The following is a 23097-nucleotide window of genomic DNA, read 5'->3' as shown; positions in this document are numbered from 1 at the left end:
AAATCTACATATGATACTTCAATGGAATTTCATACGCAAAAAGTAAAGTCTATTGATCGTGCAAATATTGTTGTAGCGTCACTGTTCCATCATTTTACAATTAAACAGACAATTTCAAGCTAAGCAAGAGATAGAAAATATAATTTCGATGTATTATATAGTTGTCTTTACATTTACAATATAAATTGAATACTCAACCCATGAGAAAAATGGGTAGCATTTACATGATGGTATAGAGCCAAATAAAGGCTCGGGGCTAATAATGGCAAGCAAATTTCTACAAAGGTACAAAGTTTGACGGCGCCACATGGTGTTTCCTATGTTCATACCTAGATGTTGATCTTATTAATTATGGTTAAGGCTCTTTTGAACTTTCAGTTTGCAATTTAATTTTGATAAACTATGAGTGATGAAGCTAGAATAAAAAACAACAATCCTAGGCTAGCCAAAAAGGGTTTAAAAAAAAACTCCATTTTTGCATGATACTATAAATCCTTCTTATTCCGTATACCTGTTGGAACCCCATAGCATACAGGTGATGCTCCAATTAAGAAAGGTAATGTACATGCTTGACGAGCTTGACCCATGAAAGATCCAATCTTCGGTCTATGATAACAACAATCCATGGCAAGATCTAGCTCGCTAGCTTCGGCCAATTTTTTCTTTGAGATTTTCCTTTTAGCATTGCCTTTACCCTTCAAGCTCAAAGCTTCAAGCTCTTCTGATAATACATTGCATTTATCACAACCCGAAGAGGTACCAAGTCTTTCTTTCAACCAGGCATCGAGCATGGCCTTTCCAAATCGATCAATATCCTTATCTGTGACATCCCATAGATTGGCAATTATCGCAGGAGAACCAGCTAGCAGATAGGATAATGGTGTACCATGGGGTACATAACAGCCGTTCAGTGTCAGCGAGCCACTACTGCAACCCATCAGGAGAGTTGCAGCACAGTTTTCCAGCTTCTGAATTTCATGCCTTGGAATATATTGTGCTCCTGTACAACCATAAGTACTTTTACGTGATTTAATGGTTCAAAATTATGGCCACTCAAGGAATACATTGAAAAGATATAATCAAGCAACTATGATTAATAAGTTAAGCAACCATACCACTTCCATGCCCGAAATATATAAAGAGGTCATGACTTTTCAATGCCACAGCTAATTCTTCAGCAGTGGGTGCGACGCCAGCCTGCCCCTGTGTGGTCAATTGACATGCAATGATTCATTATTGCATCAAATTTAATTTAAGTGATTGTTTATGATTTTCCTAAATAAGAAGACAGGAAAAGAAATTTACCTCCAACTGTTGATCTTTAAACCAATTCTCAAATTCATTTTGTGTGCAGCTAAGATCACCATCAGGGTTTAATAGATAAAATGCATCCAAGGGATCTATGAAGGGGAAGCTTCTAACTTGGTCGTGATAGCTTTTATCTAGCCTTGCAGAGATACTCCAAATAGAAGGCATGCGATAAACCTCTTGGGTTCTTAGTATCGGAATATTCTCCCATGGAAGCATCTGAGTGGTCGTTAGCCAGTAAGTTATCAGGAAAAACATAAATATAATAATAATACTAATAAACTAAAATAATAGTGACTGGGTTGTAAAAGCAAATTTTCTAGAAAATGCTTAGAACTACATTGCTAGGGAAGGAGAAGAATATTTCTTAAGCAACTTACTAGCATGAATAACAGAACAAATGATGAAACAAGAAACAAAAACCCGTGTCATGAATATTTACTAAAAGCTAAAACACTCTTTGGATGCATAGAACTACATTGGTACAGAAGAGAAAAATATATCTTAGAAGCATTTCAATTTACTTGCACAGATAAGAGAACCACAGATGATAAATCATGAATAGTCAATCAGAATAGTTTTAACAAGATGAAAAATATCATTAACAAGTCTACCCAACGTTAGAGTAACTTGGGGGACTACAAAAATAATTATAGCAAGCCATCTACATATTCCTATTCACGATGAAAGAAAATAATAGAAACTAGTTCATTTAATTCTCTTATTATTCATTTCATCTACGCAAGACCTTAACCATGTAAGTAGTGAAGAATTTGTGGAAAAAGCATGATTCAATTTTTAAAAACTCAAATACTCACCTGCACATCAGAATCAAGTATTAACACTATTGGTTGACGATCCATAAAGTCATCACTTTCAAGTTCCTTCACTGCTTCACATATTTGTTCCAAGGCCAAACTAGACAGTTTCTCACAACAACCAATTCTACCAATGTAGCAAGCCTTACTCAAATATAGCTGTGAAGTGAATCCTTCTTCATCAAAGGCATCGCTAGGAGCCCCAAGAATAACTTTAAGAAGACTCTCATTTACATCCAATTTGCATTTGGATTTCAGATACCGAGTCAGCTTCTTTTGTACAGACTCTAGGTGCTTGCAGCTAGAGCGCTCCCCAAGAAGTAAATATTTCCAGGGTCCCAACCATATATCCTCTACTTTCCTGACACACGTAACAAGGTAAGAACCAGTGTGCATTGTGTATTCTTTCTCAGAGTTAGCGCTTGCAACGATTTTTTTATATTATTCTACACTATCATTTGTGGAACAAGGTAATCATTACCACAACTAAGCCTATAAAATTAGAATTTAGAACATTAAAATATATATATAAAAATATTTGTAGAATAAAAAATGTGTTTCCTTTTCCGAGGAATTTCCTTTTCCGAGGAACTTATGCAAGTTAAGAATTATTAAAGTAAAGACAATAAATGAGGAGGAATATATGCGAGGCCAGAGGGGAGTAAGGAATCATACCTAAGGAATTCACCTAGGCGATGATCAAGATTCTTTCTCCACGACCACCATAATTTCCTATTCTCTTTTGTATCTTCTAAAGAGGACGTTGAAGTTGATAGGTAGTTTTCCTCTAATATCAATTTAAATTCTGGAGCTACATCATCCACCACAGTGGAGCCCCAAGGACATTGCCAATGCTTGCCAGAATCTTTTTTTTGCAATAAATTACTAGAGCCAGAACTTTCAGCATCATCTGAAACTTCTGATAAAATGATGCAATTATTTAGGAAAAAAACATCGAGACATGTATTACTATGTGAGCATAATTATTTGTTGAGAAAATACCTTCTAATATAGAATCTACTGGAAGTAGGACAACAATAGGTTGACTCTTAGAGTCCAAACGTGATACTAGCATCCATGCACTGACACATGAAGGCTGTTGTAGGACCTCTTGTAATAAATTAGCAAAAGAACCTCCAAGCATACTTGTACAAATTGCAGTTGTACAAGGAAGGCCCTGAAAAAAATTCTCTACATATTCTTCAAAATCTTGTGTAGACTTGGGTGCAAACCTGTATAGAAGTATTAACAAAGGTAGGAAGCATAAATTTTTTTTAGAATAATCTGAAAATTCCTACTCTCAAATAATTCAATTTGTATAATCATTGTACAGACCTAGGTTTCTGCATTTCTGCTCCCCGACAAGTTGAGCCAGTACTACTTGAATCCTGAGAGTAAAAACTATTTTGTTACTTGTGAACAAGAATGAAAAAAATGCCAAGTGTATTATTTCAGGAGTGCCAAATAAATTTGATTTCATATTGTCTTTTGCACTCTCTCGTGTGAGTGCTTGACAAATGGATTTTATTAATTATTTATAAAACTTTTAACAATGTCATTTAGAAAGCATTCACATGGAAGAGTGCAAAGAGAGTAAGATAGAGAGTTTCCTTAGCATTTCTCTTGCAGAAATATTGACCAAATGTTTCAACAAAATATCAGGAAGTCAATATGTTTCTTTTTAACAATATTGTGGAAAATATTGAAAATAATGTTAAAATTTAGAAGTCAGATAATAAATATGTAAATCCCTTAGACACAAAAAGACTAAAAATATATATATTGAGGAGTTGGATTAGATTGGATGAACACCTTAACTCAAATGCATGCATTCCTTGTAGGCAAAGCAAATTCAAACAATATAGTTATAATATACCATAGCCATATGCATCTTGAATGTTGGTAAAGATCTATACTACACCTTAAAGGTGCAAGAAAGGTACTTTCAAAAAAGTAAGATACATCTAATAACGTATTGTAAACCTTTTTTTAATATAAAGTAATTATAATTGATAATTTTTTTAAAAAAAATCTAGCAACAAGATTTTCTCAAATAATAGGAAATCAATCTAAGCTTCTCAGAGATGATGAAATGGATAAAAATGATATAATAAAATAAAGCACAAATAGATAATACCTCAGAAATATCGTCAAATTCAATTATAATTAGTAGCTTTTCCTAAGTACGTAGGGATTAGATGACTTAGGACATACCTCAGCATCCACAAGATGTTGGACTTTATGCCTCCCATTGTTATTAGTAAAGATTTGATAATTAAGATGAGACCCAAGCGAAGCTTGGTGAAAATATGAAGCCCAATGACTCTCAGAGACTTCTTTGGAAGAAGAAAGAGAACAAAGCTCACCAGAGGCAGCAAGTACGAACATAACAGCAAGCAACCTTGAGACCTATTGAGATTCAAAAATCAGTTATCTCCAATAGCACACAAGGCTGGCAAGAAAATATACAGAAAATAAAAGTAGTACATATGAATAGCATTTGAGGATCACTTCCTATTTAATCAATTTTAAGAACAAGGTTAAAATTGGACAAGCTCACTCTTGTTCATACTTTCATAAGCTGTGAAAAAGTTCTGTTTCAAAATTCAAATGTTGACATCGACATATTAAAAAACAAAACAAATCCTGTAACTTTTCTATAAAAAAAATCCATTAAAATCCCAGTGTGAAATTGGTGAGAAAAGATTGATACATATATTTCAAAAATTTAATATTTTATGATGAGCATTATAAAAGAAATAAGATATATATTTATATTAAAAAAGCACCTTCTGAAAGAGAATAGGAACTTCCTGGCATAGTACAAAAGCATGCATCAACCAGGAGATAATATGTTGTGGCTGAATATGAGACAAATCACAGCAACTATTCCTAATAAACAATACCACAGAGCAAGTTAGTTGTAAAGTTGTGATAAGATGGCAATCGTTGCAGCTACTTCAAATATAAAAGAAAGATAACCTTATGTTTATTTGCTAATTCTCCCAAAATTTTAGAATGATAACTGGTGAAACAACATTAAAGAGTACTTATTTCATTATACTTTTCCCCTTCATGTGTTTGACTAAACATGCTTCTCCAAATTTTCCTGGTAATCTTATTGCCCGGATATTTTATCATCCAATTGTATCTAATGCCTTTTTTGCCCATGATTATTTTCATTTTAGACAAGTCATAAATTGTACAGCAAGTGCACTTTTTCTCCCAAGAGTTTTTCCCCCACTAGGATTTGCTCTTTCAGTTTTTACAGAGGCTTAACATCCTAGCATTGGTATTTGCATTCCAATATAAATAAAGCATAGGTTTTTTTTGTTTTATTCTCTTTTTTGGATGATTTTGTAAAAAAAATTCTTTTTTGAGTCATAAGTGAGGGAGTTTTCCCTTGCTCTTATTTTCTTCAAAAAACATAAAACAAAAAATTCCCACCACGTTTTGTTTGCTTTCAAAATTTGAAGAAAGCTACTATAAAATAAGAAAACGTAAATAATAAAACTTACTATAACAGTACCTGGTATCTCTGGAATGGTAACCTTTCAAAGAAAACCAACTTATGTTGTATAGTACTTCTGCACGCTCAACACTTAATATATCCCCCGGGATTTCCTTCCTGATTATATCAAGCATGTGAGAGAGAGAAATAGATGAGCTCGTTAGATGGAAAGAACCCTGATTAACAATGATTGATAAAACTTGGAAATAAATTTCGTGTGCTTCATGAATTTGACCACGATTCCCGAAGTAGTTTCCTGAAAATGGATAGATAAACATAAAAACATAAACCAAACTGCTTTTAAAAATATCCTCGAAATTCCCATTCACTATTCCTGAGTTTAAATTCAGAACACTATGCCCAAACTTTATAGTAATCATGGAAATATTCAAGCCATATTTCAGATACAAACTACTCTGTTCACAAATTCTAAATACTTTATTTCTGCTAAGCAAATCAGCAATTGAAGGCAATGATATGATTTCATGACATTGATTACAGTAAACCAATGTATTAAAATAATAATTGTTTATAAAAGAAGTAATGGTTATGTTTTAGGTGCAGTCAATGTCAACCATAAGTATGTTACTAAAATGTAACGAATGAAAACTATGGTCAAGAAACACCATTAATTTTGTCAAATTTTAGAATCAAGTTAACTGTGATGAAGGCTTTGCTACATTGAATAGGGATTTTCTTGTACTTGTTCAAGAGTTTTAGTTGTGGATTCTGGAAACAGTTCTTGAGTGTGGAGTAATTCGTAATTCTTTTCTTTTTCTTTCTTTTTTCCTTCCTAATCATGAAACAAAACTAATCTTACACATTGGAGCTTTCTTCTTTGTCTAACCATCGGATTGCAAAAGGAATCAATTGTCTCTAAATTAGCACATGCTATAATTTGATATGTAGCACAGTAATCCCCATTCAACTCAAATACTATTTTCCTGTACCAAACTCTGCATATGCTATATACTTGGCTTCTCAGCAAAAATATATATTAATACATGGTGCCAATATTTTCCCCATACCTTCCCACAAGACCAGACTAAGAGTCAAAAACCAAACCCATCCTTTTGTAATAATTAAAAACTCTTTGATTACAAACTTCTATTTTCTTGATGGTTTTTATCTTTGAGCAAAATTTAGCTTGAAAGGGGAGGGGAGTTTTAGAGAAATGTGGGTTTAAAATGTGATTTTTTTTATTAGGAAGGAAAATAGTATTATTGATAAAATTTGGATTTTGTGTAGCATTCATTTCTACTGCATCTACGTGAATGCAATTATTGCTTAAATACATGCAAGTAAAACCAGCTAAAAATCATTGCAGAAATACCCATACCTAAGCTTGTGAGTAGCTTTAGCAAAAGCTTTCGGCGGACAAATTCCCACTTCATATCTATAGCGTTGACAATCAATCCATTCTTTGTAACTTCCAAATGAACACAGTGCCAGCACCTCATTTTGTTGCAAAAGCATATGTCTTCACTCCCAAAAGCAATCTTATTAGTTTTAATTTCCAACACCGAATCCCTCTCGCTAAAAGTGCCAGAGCTATCATTTTCACCACCAACTTGTATGTTGCTGGAGATATTTTTGTTCTGAAAGGATTGATTTTTGGAACGAGTAGATCTAAAAGTTTTCTCAGGCATTAGATCTTGATCCTTCAACATAACTTTTGTTAAATTCCGTGTATTTCTACAGCTTTTAACTTCCTTTTTTTCTTTTGGCCCCTTTCTAGAGGGCTTATTTATATCCTGCTGAGCTTCTTCAGTGTGAGCAGAAGTATTGCTAACACTGTAGTCAACGTCTTTTACAAGTTGAAGCACAATATTCCCAGCACTAGCTTCTTTAGGTAAACTAGCAGAGCTTGTCCAATCAGAATGATTTAGCTGATCAATAGCTGATTTATACAAAGTCTCAGCATGTAATGAAGTGTCCATAGATAATTTCCTACTGGAATTATCCATAATGCTTTGGGATAAGTCAACAAGATGCTGATCAATAGTTATCTTCAGCATCAATCTGCATTTTAAGCAAGAAATTTCTGAGCTTCTGTCATCAAAGTATTGCTTAGCACCTTGAAGTTCTCTTTCTGCCAAATCCCAAAGCTGCTTCTTACAGTACAGCATACCTGAGCCAAAATGCAAACTAGCTGATTATCATGTTTGTTAAACAATGCAGAGGATAAAGAAATAACAGTTGGAATAAAGAAGAAAAGGATAGAGAAACTTATTTCATACCCAAAACAGAAGAGAAAGCAATCATGAATAGTGACAAGTTCTGTGCATAGGATATACTTTTTCCCCAAAGAAAAAGACTTTCAGCTTCAGATCCATTACCCATAAGTTCATAAGTGATACCAACCTACAGTTAAAATAGATGATCAAATAATAAAGTATTTTTGATATAAAAACAAATAACAAAACCTTTACAAAAAGATGATAAGGCATCACAAAAAGAGGATAATGAATGATCAAATAAATAAGTGTAAATGAAAAATAAATGATGATTGCAGTGAATCCTAAAATTTGCGTATTTTAGGACAAACCTGAAGCGTGCTTTCAAGGTAGCATTGAAGTGCAATCCATGGACTAAGATAACAACTTTCCAGGTCCCATGAAATAGAATCAAAGGACCAAAAGTCATTAGCAACTGATCTGCGCACTTGCAGATCCTGAAGGCTGTAGGTAAACTTCTGAGCAACCTCCCTAGTTTCGTTGGACATTTCAGTATGGTGTTTCACAGAGAACTTAAATTTCTCTTCAAATATTTTATTGCGTAACCGGTGAGCTTGTTTTGCATAAAAAAGAGCCTGGAGAGTACAAGATCAATAAAGATAAATTACAATGAACATTGAGAGAGAAATCCAGATTTCTGATAAGACTAAGAAATGGCAAACAAACCAAGTTAATAAAAACAAATAAGTCAAGTGAAATAAAGTTGGAAAACACATGTTATGCATATTACCTTTGTTATATGCCCATTTGAAATAAGTTTTTCACTCAAATCATAGAAAAGATTGCTAGCCACAAAAACAGAACTGGAAGCAGGAGCCTATAAAAGCACAACAGATGTGTTAAATAGTACAATGAAAAATAAGAGCTCATAGTGGCTACTTGTGATGACCTTACATTTGAAATGAGCTCAAAAGCAACTTTTTCAACTTCATCTTCTCTGATATCTGAACAAAAAAAACTTTCGTGTTCAAGCGAACCTCGAGGAAAGTTTGCAGATAGACAAGAGAAACTATGTTGGAATCCAACTAGCAAGGGTCGGGATCCTTTCAAACATTTTATCCAAAAATCAATAGACTTGGTATCTTCATCATAGTGATCGGCTAAGCTCTTTAAGAATGCATCATTAACTGGTGAAATGCAGAGAGCGTGTCTTGTCCTCCTACCTTCCCACAGTACAGCGAAGAACTTCTCCAATGGAACCCCTTTCCCATGAAATAATCTGATCATGAGCTTATATATATCATTGTGATAGCCCATGCAACCCTAGAATATAAAAAAAAAAAAAAAAAAGGCATAGTGTTGTCATCAAAGAAATTAAGATAAGCATATTGTTCTATTTCAAAAGGTAAGAAAGGAGAAGATTAAAACACACACATAATCAAAACAACCAACCCACCAACCTTAACTGATAACAGATCAATAATACTATACAGTAAAATAATCATATTTTCGAACACTCCAAAGCACTTTTCTTCAGCAGAGAAACAATCTGGAGTAATAATGCTCAACCATAAGTTAATTGCCATTCTGATATCTTCCAGGACTTGCTGCTTATAAGAAAAACCCAAGCAAACAGTTAGTATAAAATAACTCTCACTCCCAACCTCACAAAAATCATATTAAATAATAATAATAACAATAATAACAATAATAATAATAAACTCAATTCTTTGAGACTGGCTTATCTTGCATCTACACCTTTGAATTTGGTTCTGCTTCCTGAGTGCAGAATGCCCGAAGGCAATGTGCCACAGCTAATTGATGACTAGGTTCGACTCCATAGCTACTTTTTCCACCAGACATCACTTTCTGCTTCAGTAACTAATTCATGTCAGTCAAAAATCGAACTCACGAAAGAAAATCATTTACCCTGTAAAAATTGGCCAAATAAGAAAATTGAATCACAGTCTTAGTGTGAAAATTAGTTATCTTACAATCAAAGATATTGCTTCTGACATGCATTGAATGCAATCCTTCAAACAATGCATTCCATTGAGCCTTAATGTTCTTCCCTTTATCATTAAAATCTTTGATCTCTGTAACCAACTTTCTGAAGTAACACACAATTCTTCCAAGAGATGACCTATAATTTTCATTTGCATTCTCTGACACAGCTCAGGTTGGAGAGCAGTCACTTGTTCATAGGCAAGAAGTTCCTAATATTTTCAGAGGAAGATGAAATGAATATCAGTCACTGTTTAAGGGATCATGACAATACATTTTTTTTTCATACCAAGAAATTCCCCAAACTCTATCGAGCCCCAAAATTTGGATGCTACAATATTTGAGGAGCATGAAACTATAACACTATGTAGGTGGCCAATGGGAACTCGAACCTCAAACTTTATAGGAGCATACTACAAGCCTGACTATTTGAACTACCCCTTTTGAATATAACAACAGTTCAACATTTAGAAACACTGAAACTCATTAAATATGATTCAAAAAATAAATAAAAAAAACTGTAGGAATATTTAACACAAAAACACCTAACCTGCTCCAAGATTACTCCCATTGCTCTCTTTGACACTTCTTTTGAAGATGACAAAACATGGTACAAGGATGATGCAGCATCTTCAACATCAGCATTTTTATGTCTTTTCAATTCGTTCTGGAATTATAATAGCAATGAGCTAACATGCACAATAAAATCATAAGAAACACATCAAAATCTTTAAGAAATTACCTTCACCCATTGTTTCACCAAAGGCATGGGACCTGGAAGCTTGCTAAATAGGTTTGCAGCAACTGACCAATTTTCTAGGCTTTCTGCAATTACCTTTTTCATCTTATTACTGTCACATTGATGGAGAACCTCCAAAAGAAAAGCAGTTTTTGTACATGACTCGTTAACAAAATTGATAATAGAATCTTCTGCAGAAATGGACTCCTCTGGTTTCCGTAAAACCATGTCGCAAAGATGTAGAACGTAAGTCCATGATGACGTACAACTCAACTTCAATGCCTTTGAAGCCTACAAATGTAAATGGAAAACCTTTAACAAGAATGTGCATTGAATACAAAATTATTACTAAAAAAAAAACACAAACAGAGTGAAAATATCTATATATTAAAAAAAAAAATGCAAAAACCTAATTATTTGGCCACACAGTAGATGGATAGTGCAGAGTCCTTATCAAAAGATATACTATTAAGGTAACACAGAGTTACAAAAACATAAATAACAAAGAATTATCACTCATTCAAGTCTCCACCATCAGTACACCACCACCATTATCTTTAGTCTAGCACCTATCCTCATTTGAATAGAATGGCTTGTCCAAGAGAACCAGATTTGCATAGCAGAAACTCCTAAAATGCCAGAAAAACCAAAGAGCAAATATGGAGGCATAAAGGAAAACAAAGTTTCTAATGATATGTTCATTTCTCCCATTTTCTTATATTGATTATATTTGTAGAACTGTCTTTAAGGAATCCACTGTGATCAAGATGAATGGCAAGAGCAGTGTAGTGTGCAATTTAGCTAATATAAGCAACAAAAACATAACTTTCTGTAACCAAATAAGAAACAAGGAAAGTCAAAAAATAAGGAAATACAAATCTTACATCAAACGGTATCTTTGAAAGGGAAAAAAAAGGGTCGAGCACTATAGAATAATATAAGTAAAAAAGCAGAGATGTGACAATTTTCAGAGAGAACTTTGAATGCTAATACAAAAAATAAATAAGTAGAAAATAATACTTGTACTTAGAGTTAGCAAAAGCATAAGAACCAGTTAAGCACATGAAAACAAAAGAAGCTAAGCCTTACACAGCTTGAATCATAAATAACACTACATAATATAAATGACTTGCCTCTTTAAGTTGCTTGTTCCTGTAGAGAATTACACCAATATTGTATAGAGAACAATAGAGATATTTTAACCCTTGAGGTTGAATCCATTCACTGGAAATCACATCTTTAAGTAAGTGCACACTCTTCTGAAATAAGACAAGGAATGCAAATCAGTTAAACATATAATACTAGTGTCTTAACAAAGTTTGAAGATTTCACGCAACATCTTATATGCCAACCTGCATATTAAGACTTGTTCTGATGGAGACAATAAACAATGCTACAGCTATACTCAGAATACTGCTTTCATCAAATCCATCTCTCTCTCCTTCAGAAGTACATTTACACCTAGAGAAGAGCATATTTCAGAGTCTCATAAAAAACATAGTTTACAAAGGAAAAATGTGTTTTTCTCAGTAAACATCAATTATTTCACGTGACATCATTGAGATAGGCTGCACCAAACTATTCTCATGAGAATAATCTTTCAAAGGCTTCACAAATACACACAACTTAACAATAGAAAGTGAAAAAATGTTCAAATGAGGGGAAGTTTCTAACAAAAGAAAACATCTGAGCACAGCTACTCTCCAAAAAAAACAAAATTTGTAATCAAGGAAAATACCAGATGCAATTTTCACCACTAATATATCCACACTTATAAATATAAAAATAAAAACAAATCAGAATATGAAAGTACACAGAATTCGGAAAGTAAAATTGCTTGCAAGTGTGATATGATCCAAAGGGTTGAAACAAGTACACTGAAATACTACTGTGAGATTACCTTTTACAAAAAAGGAAAACATTACAAAACTGATCAAGCACCCCCTGTATGTCAGAAAGTTTGCTCGAAACAGCAGCAGCCTCACTTCCAATTATTATCTCTTTTTTTTCTGAATTTACTGATTCTGCAAGCGGCAGGCATATGTACTTCAATGCAGTTAAGTAAGACAGAAGGTAAGCCTTTCCATCTTTATGATTCATCCTTGTACATGCCTCGTTTTGAGATATACACGGTGAGGATAGTAGACAAGTGGCATCCTTAAAATCATCACTCGAGGATTGACAACTATTTTGGCACCCAATATTAAAGTAACTTTCTAAAGAACAAAGTAAACACGATAAATTCTTCAGGGTATCCACTGAATCACATAAGGATTTTATTACACCTCCAGATGATGCAGGATCGTTACATCTTGACTTCAATTTGAAATGCATAAAAAGCAACCCCTTAGCATAAAGCCTTAGAATCAAACAAAAGGGTGTCTTCACCTACCCAAAAATAAAAAATAAAAAATGAAGTATTAATTATTAGAACAATAGTTTAAGTCATAAAATTGTAATTGCACATATAACCAAAAACATAAGCATAAAAATTCAGCAAAGAACATCACATAACAAGCTACCTGATCGAAATCATCTGCTATTTTGTTTAGATAGGCTCCAATGGCATTGCAAATATTGGGGCTTTTTGCTTGACATTTATTGGCACAATAAGCAACCAATTCAACAAATTCCATTGCATTGTTTTCCATTTCTACCTGCAGAAATATAAATTGTTCTTGTTCATATTTCATATGCGACAAACTTGTTTCTGGACAAAGACAATAGTATTACTATTTGAAGAAGAAATACAAAGAGAGGACAAGGTATCTACTTAATTACACAAAAACCCTCAACCCCTTATAAGAACAAAATACATCAAGATTATTGACTTTCAAATTCACAGCAGTATCATCAAGGATAAATAACATAGGTCCAAAACTAATTTCATTGATCAAATAAGCTAAAAAGAAATCACAGTAGACAAATAAAACAAATAGCAAAGAAAAATAAACATGTTCATTCGATATATGCTCAAAAAAATTATAATGAAGAAAACAGAATGAGATGTATAAATTTAGCACATTAGTACCTAGCTCAAGTGCAGAAGACGTTGTAATAAATAAAAAATGAAACAATAAAACTGAAAAAAGAAACCAAATAGCAGCTTTCTTCATAATATATGAAAAAAATGATAAAACCATTTATAATAAACTGTATGCAATAACTTCTTCAAATATCTACTAGACTACCATAGTTCAATTATTTACAACCATTAAATAAAACTAATTGCATAATATACAAAAATTAAAAAAAAAAAGAATAAAGTAATTAGAAAGTTAATATCTACTCTTCTACCAAGTACTTTTTTATGTTTGAGATAGCTATAAAAAAAATACTAAAAAGTATGTTTGATTAACATAATTTGTTTCTTGCTGGTGTTTTATGCATATGAGTGAAATCTTACCCTTTTATTTTATTTTTTGAAAGGTTTCCCTTTTTAAATTTGAATATATATTTATAATATCTACATGAGATAATTATATTTTAAATTAGCATAGTCGATTAGATATAGGTATTATGCCCAAAAAAGGAAAGATATAAGGTATTATTTAATAAATAAATTTGAGAGTTGGAAAAAATTGTGCTAAATTAAGTGATGAAATAGAAATTTGTTTTAACTCACTTTATATACGAGTTTCTAAAATTACAAAAATCTTCTTACTAATTCAAATTGCAAGGATGACATGTTCACAGATACAGATTGACCTGGGTGTTTACATCTGGGTATTGGGTATTGTACAATTGCATGGGGTAATGCGGTTACATGGCAAATTAAAAAGCAAACATTGGTTGCAAGAAGTAGCGCAGAAGCAAAGTATAAAGCCATGGCCATGGAGTGTGCGAAGAAATATGGATCAAATGCCTATTAGGGGAATTGAAGAATAAATATGAAGCCCCCATTCAGCTCTACTGTGATAATCAGTATTTTGAGAGGGAAAACAATGGTAGGTACTACAATGGTAAATAAATACAAGAATCACTCCTAACTTTTTCTCACAGAGCCCATAATTTGCAAACTACCCATCGTTTGACTCATACTTTTTTCTCCTAAACTTTCCTGAGCTAATTAGGTAGAATACTTTCCAAAGTTCATCAAGTCACGGAATCATAAGCAAGTAAGCATAGTAGTATTGAAATATTAAACACATAACCATGAACATGGAAGAAATACATCTTAATGGAACTATAGTCATCATATTTACCTTTCCATCATGGGCAAGAGAATCCATAATGCCTATTAGTATATCAATGATCAAAGTTGATCTGCTATCTTGTAGTGAGAATAAAGAAGAGCATAACCTACGAGCAAACTGCAAGTGAAAAAACTGATCAGACTAATCAATGTAAGGTCACTTCTAAAATCCTTGCAAAAGTGTAAAATATAGTTCACCTTGTACATTTGATCTTTGGTTAATGACTTGGCATGCTCGGCCATAGTTGTAAAGCAGAAATCACGTGCCAAATTGTCATCAATGATTGTTAAGTCCCCAACAATTAACAGAGTGCACCTTCCCAAGTGGGAAACAAGAATCCTGTGCAACTTCTCATATGCATTTGCATCTAATACCCTGACATAAAAATCGAGATAAAGCAATCAGGAAATTACTTGTCTAAATCATAACATCATTACTAAAGCATTTGCAAATCATCCGAACTTATGCAATATAATGATTTGAGTGTATACCCAGAAACAGGTAAATAGTTTATATAGGCAGCAATACCACATTTTTAAGTGAGACTAAGACTTAAAAGTCGGACTAAGTTCTGATACAGAAAAGTAGATTCAAAACAATATACAACACCTTAAGCAATTACAGTAATCAGCTCTACTGGATAATTCGATATAATTTTTATCTCAAGCAGGCAAATTATGCTATCACTGGTTATGGTCAAAACGATACTTAGCTACAATCAACGATGCGAGTCTCTAGCTTCAGTACTAAAGTTTTGTCACTAACATCAACAATTCAAAATCAAATAATCTGAATTCGTAATTGTTTTCTTACCAGAAATCCCCATTCAAATTCAACACAAACGAATTCACTTACCTGAACCACGGCCTTGCTTCTTCCATCAAAAGAAGTACTCTCCTAAAGTCCTCACAACCCTTACTCCGATCCATCGAAGCACACTTCACGAGCGTCACAACAATCTCCACAATCAGCAATCCCAAACTTTTATCGGCACTACCTTTCCCTAAAACCGGCAGCAAACTTCGCTCTGATTTCGCCGACTCAGCACCGGAACTGACACTCCTAAGGCCCTCCAAAACCCTCAAAGATTCCTCCTCCGCCTCCTTCCACCGGCCCCAGGTGTCCAAACAATGCACCATCCGAACCCTCTGAGCTTGTACGGTATGGGGTTTGCAATCAAGCTGCGAAGAAACGGAGTCCAAGCAATCCAAGCAAAGCCTGTAAACATCAAAGAATTCCACGGCCAATTGCTCGGCACCGAATTTCGAAGGTTCAGCGAGGCGCTTGGGGAGAACAGAAAGGGCGGTGTTAAGGAAGGGAAGAAAAGACTTCGCCAGTGAGCGAGCAAGGGACTGTTCGTCCTTGGAGGCGGTGGATTTCTTAGTTTTCTTGAGATTTTTGAGGTCTGAGAAGGAGCGGAGATGGTGGGAGAAGAGACAGTATATACCGACGGAGTCCGAAGCTTCTAGCTTGGAAATGAGAGAGGTATCCATGGCGGATAGGGTGATCGGAAGAGAGGAACAGTCTATGTGTGGGTGTGAAATGGGTTTTGCAGATGTTAAGGAGGCGCGCGAATTCGCTCGTGTCCAAGCGTCTTCAAATTTCATTTAAAACCAGCTAAATAATAATTCATATTTATTTTTAAAATTCCCCAAATTATTTATAAATGTACTAATATGCTTTTAATTTGAATTAGGATATGTGTTTTGCACAAATTATCTATCGGAATTTATGTTTTATTAAATGAAAATATATACCATGTGACACAACGATACTTGAGCACCATTCTTGTCAAATAATTTTTCAATATAATCAAAATACCCTCCATTTTTTCTTAAAAATTTAATATTAATTATATTTAGTTAATTTTAAAAATAAATAATTAAAGAAATAGTACAAAAATATAATATTTTAATTTGAAAAAAATAAAAAATTTAAACAAAACAAAATTAAAATCTTAAATAAAACTTTATGGAATTAAAATTAAATAAATCTTAAACAAAAATCCTAAACAAAACAAAAATAAATTAATATTAAAAAAACATAAACATAAATTGAATTTTTTCGAAACTTTCTTCTCTACTTTTTCTTCTTCTTTTGTTAGAACTGGGTTGCTTGGGTGTTGGACAGAGTTGGGACAGAGACTGGGGTGACCAAAGGTGTCGGATTTGACGTGGCTGGGATGAAGGTTGGGCGACCGGGGGTGTTGGTAACAAGTTTATCATGTGCGCAACGGAACGCATGGGGTGGTGGGCCCAAGAGATTTCAAAAAAATTATTTAAACAAACTTTAAATAACAGATCAATTAATATACATACATTAATTAAAACAAATACAGAGAAGAAGAACATACCGGTTGAAGTTTATCAAGAGTCCTTACAATTTTTTATTATTATTAACGAACATTCAATCCAAGATATCAGCAGGTACTCAGACCACGATCTTCCAAAGTGTTTTCTACCCCTCAAGACGTGTGTGGGCATGTAGAGTAACAGTGATAATTTTTTAGTAATTCGCAAGATGTACTCAACATATGGGATCTTTGAATTAGGTCTAAGATTGGTTTTCAGGCTTAGAGAAAAGATACAATACATTTTCTCTCTATGTGAAAAATATGAGTCTTGGAACTCTCTTGAAAACTCTAGAAAATTCTTTTCTATTTAATTGTTTTAATAATTGCATTAAATTCAAAATTAAATAATTTTAATTATTAAATTAATTAAATAAATAAAATATATCAAGTTGAGCCTTGGGACTCTGTTACACGCCAATCATGTGCATTGTGACTTAATTAATAAAATATATCAGGCTGAGCCTTGGGACTCTGTTACACGCCAGTCACAATGCACTGTGACTTGAGTGTGACATATGTCATTTTTATGGCATATGTCTTAACCATTTTATTTAATTTTTTAATAATATATTTATTCAAAAAGTAATAAAATATCTAAAAATTGATAGTCAATCTTATCATATAAATATTTTAATTATCTGAATAAATTTATAAACCAATTCAAATCCAATTTGAATTATCAGATTTATTTTTCACATTTTAAATAAATAAAAACTAATTATTTTTATTATTTATTAATTTTGAAAATTATAATTACTATTTAATAATAATTTTAAAAATTATAATTAATTAATTTATTTAAAAATTAATAATTAATTAATTAATCTCAATTACATATTTGCCCTGAAGAACAAATTTATTCCAAATATATCATTTTACTAATTAATCATGATTTCAACTATTACCTTGAATAGTGTTGATAGAGTCACCTCGAGGACCTATGCACCTATAATTTCAAACTCCCATAAATTTAGGTTATTAATTAAATCTCTTTAGTATAATAACATTAATTTATTAATCTCAATATTATTTAACTAAAAATATGAGACTGAACCCTTGCAATTATAGACATTTATTTACAGAGTACTTTTTAAAGATAAAAATGTCCATCAATTTAATCATTACATACAATTCAATCATCTATTAATGGCACATAATTAATTATTTCTTGTTTAATTACTTCTTTAATTATTTCTTGTTTCCTTAAGTACCATTAACTTTACTAGTGAATGTTAATTCATAAACAAATTTATGAATTTGAGCTCAATAACCTTTCAGTTCCAAAAGTTAACCCTTAAGGGAATCATTATTCAATTTCTCTCATAAATGTATAGATTTCATATGTGTATACTATGTTATCAGCCACTTATATCAATGAGTCCCCAAACAAAAGTTTTTAGTCTAATCATTTTGACAAACCATAACGAGTGAATCAAATGACTCAAATCACATAAACATGAGTTCATAGTAACTTCAGGATTGAGATCAATTTGTATATGATCATTCTATTGATATGTTTAATTAATACTTATAAAATAAAACAGTATTTAACTAAGTATTAATAACATATCGGGTCTAGTTCTGTATAATCACATTATACAAGGTACCCCCACTAAGATCTCCTACTACACCAGTAATTCGAATCTAGATTACATGCATTCATAATACTAATGAATCGTACTAACAGTATTTAATCCAAATATTCCATATAACTTTGTTTTACGGTGAACTATTTAAATAGGTTCCCTACAATCTTAATCTTCTCGTACCAATACTAGATTGTAGTCGCAATAACGAATTTGAGAATTTTCTGATATTCATATAATATTATTCAAATAATAATAATAAATAATTAATATATGCAAAAATTCATCTCAATTATTTATTTCATAAAAAAACATTGTTTTATGCATATGCTTTCAAGAGCATAATTCCTAATAGTTGGGGCGACTTGGAGGGGGGGAGGATCGACTGGGCACGCCAAGCACGGGGTTGGGTTGGTGATGGGGTAAAGGAGAGTTTAATTTGAGTGATAGGGGCGGGATTTGAACTCTGAGATCTGGTGAGGTTTGAAATTGATGGTGATGGTTGGGCTGAGTTTGAGGCGCAACAGGGAGGTTTTGGGGTGCGATGAGCGATGGTTGAGTTGGTGATCTGAGTTGGGTTGATCTAGGCTGAGTCCAAGTCCGAGGCTTAGGTTTTGGGGTGTTGATCGAAGGGTGAGTTGAGTTAGGTGATTGTTGACTTGGATAATCTGGCAACTTGGCAAATGGGAATAACATGTTTTATGTTTGAGAAATAAGAAGAAGAAGAAAAAAAGTTGAGTTTTGATATTGATTTTCAGATGTAATGTTGAAATTTGGGATTGATTTTTTAATTTGATTTTGAAATGTGATGAGAACTTTTGATTTTGAACTCTGATCTTGATTATGAATTTTTGGTTTGAAATGTGTATGCATATTGTTTGTCTGGTTTGATTTTGTATCTACAATTTGTTTTTCTTAATTTTTGAATATGAGTTTGGTGATTATGAGTTATAGCTATCAATTTCTATCTCAGATGAGCAAAGATAATAAGAACCAAAACTCTTCAAAGATTTTTTGAATTCAAGGCAATAAATAGATACTTGGTCAGACCCAACCCAGATTTCTGTAAATCGATCTCGTCACCCAGCCTTTAATTGAAGAAGAAGAAGAGGAGGAGGACGAAGATATAATTTAGCGATTTAGGATTGGTTTAGATTTGATTTTCGATGTATTTTAGGTTAAGAATTTGTTTTAATTTTTATTTAACTAATATAATTGTTATCATTTTTTTGTTTGTTAATAATGTTACATGTTTTTAATTTTATATCAAAATTTTATTAATTTTTTATTTAATAATATTTTATTGTATAAATTTTAAATGATTTTTTTATTTTAATATTTAAAATTAATTCAATAGAATTCAAAATTTATTAAGTAAAAAATTTGAGGGTATTTTGGTCATAATGAAAAATTATTTGACCAAAATCGAACTGAGAGTATCATTTTGTTCCATTTTGCAAAGCATATAGTCCAAATTGTCATTTAACAAAATAGAGGATCTGAGATGTAACTTTTACAAAACAAGGGGTCCAAAATGGTATTTCCCCTTGAATTAAAATATGAGTATTTGTAAAAAAAATTAAATATATATGAGTAATAATAAAGAAAAATAATTAAACACAATGTTACACCCAAATTTCGAGAATGAGTTAGCAGCCTCGAAATATAAGCTCGCAAGTAGAAAGATCGAAAGTGGTAAAAGTATTTGACATGATTACTTGTACAAATAATCAACAAGTTCTAAGGTACCACGTCATTGACACTCGAGCATGAACTGTGAGCTTGAAAGCAAAGGTTTCCTCCGAAAGGTAGTTTCGAAAGACTCATCAAATAAGGAGGCGACTTACTGGAATGCTCAGCTCGAAGCAATAGGCAAGCTTGAAAGCGCGTTAACGCAACACACGAGAATGTAATTGTAAATTCCTATTTACGTGGGTTTGGTTAATACCATGTGTAAACAAGTCTATCTTCAAGGGATACTTATTTGAATAATGTATTTAATTGTATTTAATTAAATTCATTTGTATTTTGAATTCAAATGAATTATGCTATAACTTCCTTAGAATTAAGGAAAGAATATTTTGTAAACCAGTTCTATAAATAGCTTGAATTTAGTCATTTATGGCTCACGCTCAAATCTTGTAGACAAAAAACTTTGTGCAACTGCTTTCAAAACTTGAACGCAGACATATAAATAAAAGTGAACCATAGACTAGCTAAATTTAATTACTGAACTACGTAAAAAATCTATATTATTATTTTCTTTTTTAATTATTCGTTTGCTTAATTACTCTTGCTTTAATTGACAAAAAACGTCGCCAACACACAAAAATGACACATAGTAATACATACAAATTTCAACTATACAATTTAAATGTTATAATTCCAATCCATAAAAAAAATGAATAGCTAAATTAATTATAATATGTAAATATTGTGTATAATTTTTATGTGTGAACATTGCTCTTTAAATATATATATATATGATCCCAAAACTTAAAATATATATGTACTAATTTTTTAAGGAATATATATGCTAATTTTTTAAACTAAATCACATTACATATCTTTTTAAAATATGCCACTTTACGTAAATATAATTAATTTATAAACATAAAAAGTTATAATACATAAACCCTGTATAAATTAATAATACTAAAACTAAAAAAGAAAATTGCATACTCATTAAATTAATTATTAATGAATGTACTAGTAATATGCTCTTAGATTTAAGAAAATAATATATGTCAAAAAAAGTTAAGAAAATAATATGCAACAAAAAATTAAAACACAATAATAACATAGTAATGATACATACATGCAAAATTTATACTAATTTACATATATAAGGTAGCACTTTTATAACATAATAATTCTATATTAAAAACTAAAATTACAATAATTAATTTTTTATAAAATGAATTATATATTATAAATACATGAAGTTAAAACTATAGAAGTCAAGTTTGTAAAGTAATCACCTCTTTTGCAGTTTTTTTTCAGCAATCACCTCTTTTACAGTTGATTTTGTACAAATACAAGAAATTAAGGCTTTTTAAAAAAAAAAAAAGAATGAGGACTAAAAGAACTTCTCTTTATTTTTCACCAACTTCCATCAAAGTAAGTATGTTTTCCTATAAAAAATAGCACCAACTAAGCTTGTTTGAAATTTAAATTGTTAAAGAGCATTGAAAGTTACTCTTCCAGCCAAAATATCCCTGTAATCACATCACTATTCACTACAAATAACACAACACCAAAATATGTACCTCTAAACAAAGGTGGCAAATGGCAATCCTAAGTTGCATTCATTATCATATTTTTTACTCATTCACTGCATATTAGATAATGTAACAACATAAAATATTATCACATCATCAACTTTGTTTGAAATGAAATCTACAAAGTAAATAGAATAAAATATAAGATCCAATTTATAATTACCTCTCTTTATGTTTGATTTGAGAAAGGATGAAGTATAATAGGGCTAAAACATCCAATAAGGAAAAGAAAATGCAACTTAAAAAAAAAAAAAGTATCTCTCTAGGCATGGTGTGTATTAACTCTTTCAAATACTTATTCTGAGATGTCAGTCCGACCGAAGTAGATATTTGGAATGTGAGTAATCTTTTCCCAATCTACACCAATTTTGTTCACATATTTCCTTATTAAGATGGGACAATCCCCAATGTAAAAAGTTTAAGGCAACAAACTCTATGAGGTAATGAATCCAAATTGGGGCATACTCAAATCACAAGTTTTTCAAGGTATGTGTCATCTTCAATACAATTAATATCCTTCGCTGCACAATGCCAAATATGAAGTTAAAAAAAAAACTTTTAGAAGTGCTTTGGGTAATAAAAATCATTTTTTAATTCAAATGCTACTACAATTTTTTTTTTGTGTCAACTTTTTACACCATACTTTGTAAAGCGTCGTGTAAAAAGCCTATTGGGGAGGTATTACTCCAAGCAAAGTGTAGATTCAGATATTGGAAGACATGCTACAAACATGTGTTTTAGACTTCATTGGATCTTGGAGTAGGTATTGTTACACCCAAATTTCGAGAATAAAATAAATGGCATCGAAATGTTGGCTCAAAGTAGTTAAGCTCGGGTATACGAATGTTAGCAACACACTTATACGAATTGTTAAATGGTTCCATATTCACTACCAGCACTCTAGTCTACTTACATATCTATTAGTAGCACTCGAGCATGAGTTGCATTGTTTGAGCCTGAGTTGCAGGCTCGAAGGCATCGACCTTCTCCGAGGAACGTATTCAACCAAGTTATTAGATGATGAGGAGGCTATAACCAGAATGATGAGCTCGAAGTCTGGATCGACCTCGAAAGCGCATCAACCCTACGATCGAGCTCAGCGATGCGTTTTGCACGCGGATAGA

At 32.2% G+C, this 23097-nt stretch overlaps 1 protein-coding gene across 5 annotated transcripts; it reads right to left on the bottom strand.

Annotated features, from left to right (window-relative positions):
* Positions 1-129: 129 nt before the first annotated feature.
* LOC133782074 (separase) lies at positions 130-16396 on the bottom strand. Of its 5 annotated transcripts, none has more exons than XM_062221237.1 (27): positions 15609-16375; positions 14951-15128; positions 14763-14870; positions 13080-13214; positions 12458-12945; positions 11910-12018; positions 11691-11816; positions 10561-10848; positions 10369-10485; positions 9809-10030; positions 9573-9695; positions 9275-9421; positions 8769-9137; positions 8605-8691; positions 8186-8449; positions 7878-8001; positions 6977-7768; positions 5656-5893; positions 4916-5018; positions 4341-4535; positions 3462-3514; positions 3129-3358; positions 2802-3045; positions 2127-2487; positions 1306-1527; positions 1116-1203; positions 130-1000 (listed from the first exon to the last, which is right to left on the bottom strand). In XM_062221237.1, the coding sequence occupies exons 1-27, from the start codon at positions 16358-16360 to the stop codon at positions 486-488; spliced, it is 6678 nt and encodes a 2225-aa protein (XP_062077221.1). In that variant the 5' UTR covers positions 16361-16375; the 3' UTR covers positions 130-485. The 5 variants fall into 5 exon arrangements, with proteins under 5 accessions (XP_062077221.1, XP_062077222.1, XP_062077223.1 ...); XM_062221238.1 differs by having other exon boundaries at positions 2802-3042; XM_062221239.1 differs by having other exon boundaries at positions 9573-9686.
* Positions 16397-23097: the final 6701 nt, after the last annotated feature.

The sequence above is a fragment of the Humulus lupulus genome, chromosome 6 (genome assembly GCF_963169125.1).
Source record: "Humulus lupulus chromosome 6, drHumLupu1.1, whole genome shotgun sequence".
Taxonomy (NCBI): domain Eukaryota; kingdom Viridiplantae; phylum Streptophyta; class Magnoliopsida; order Rosales; family Cannabaceae; genus Humulus; species Humulus lupulus.
This window is presented reverse-complemented; position numbering and strand designations above follow the sequence as displayed.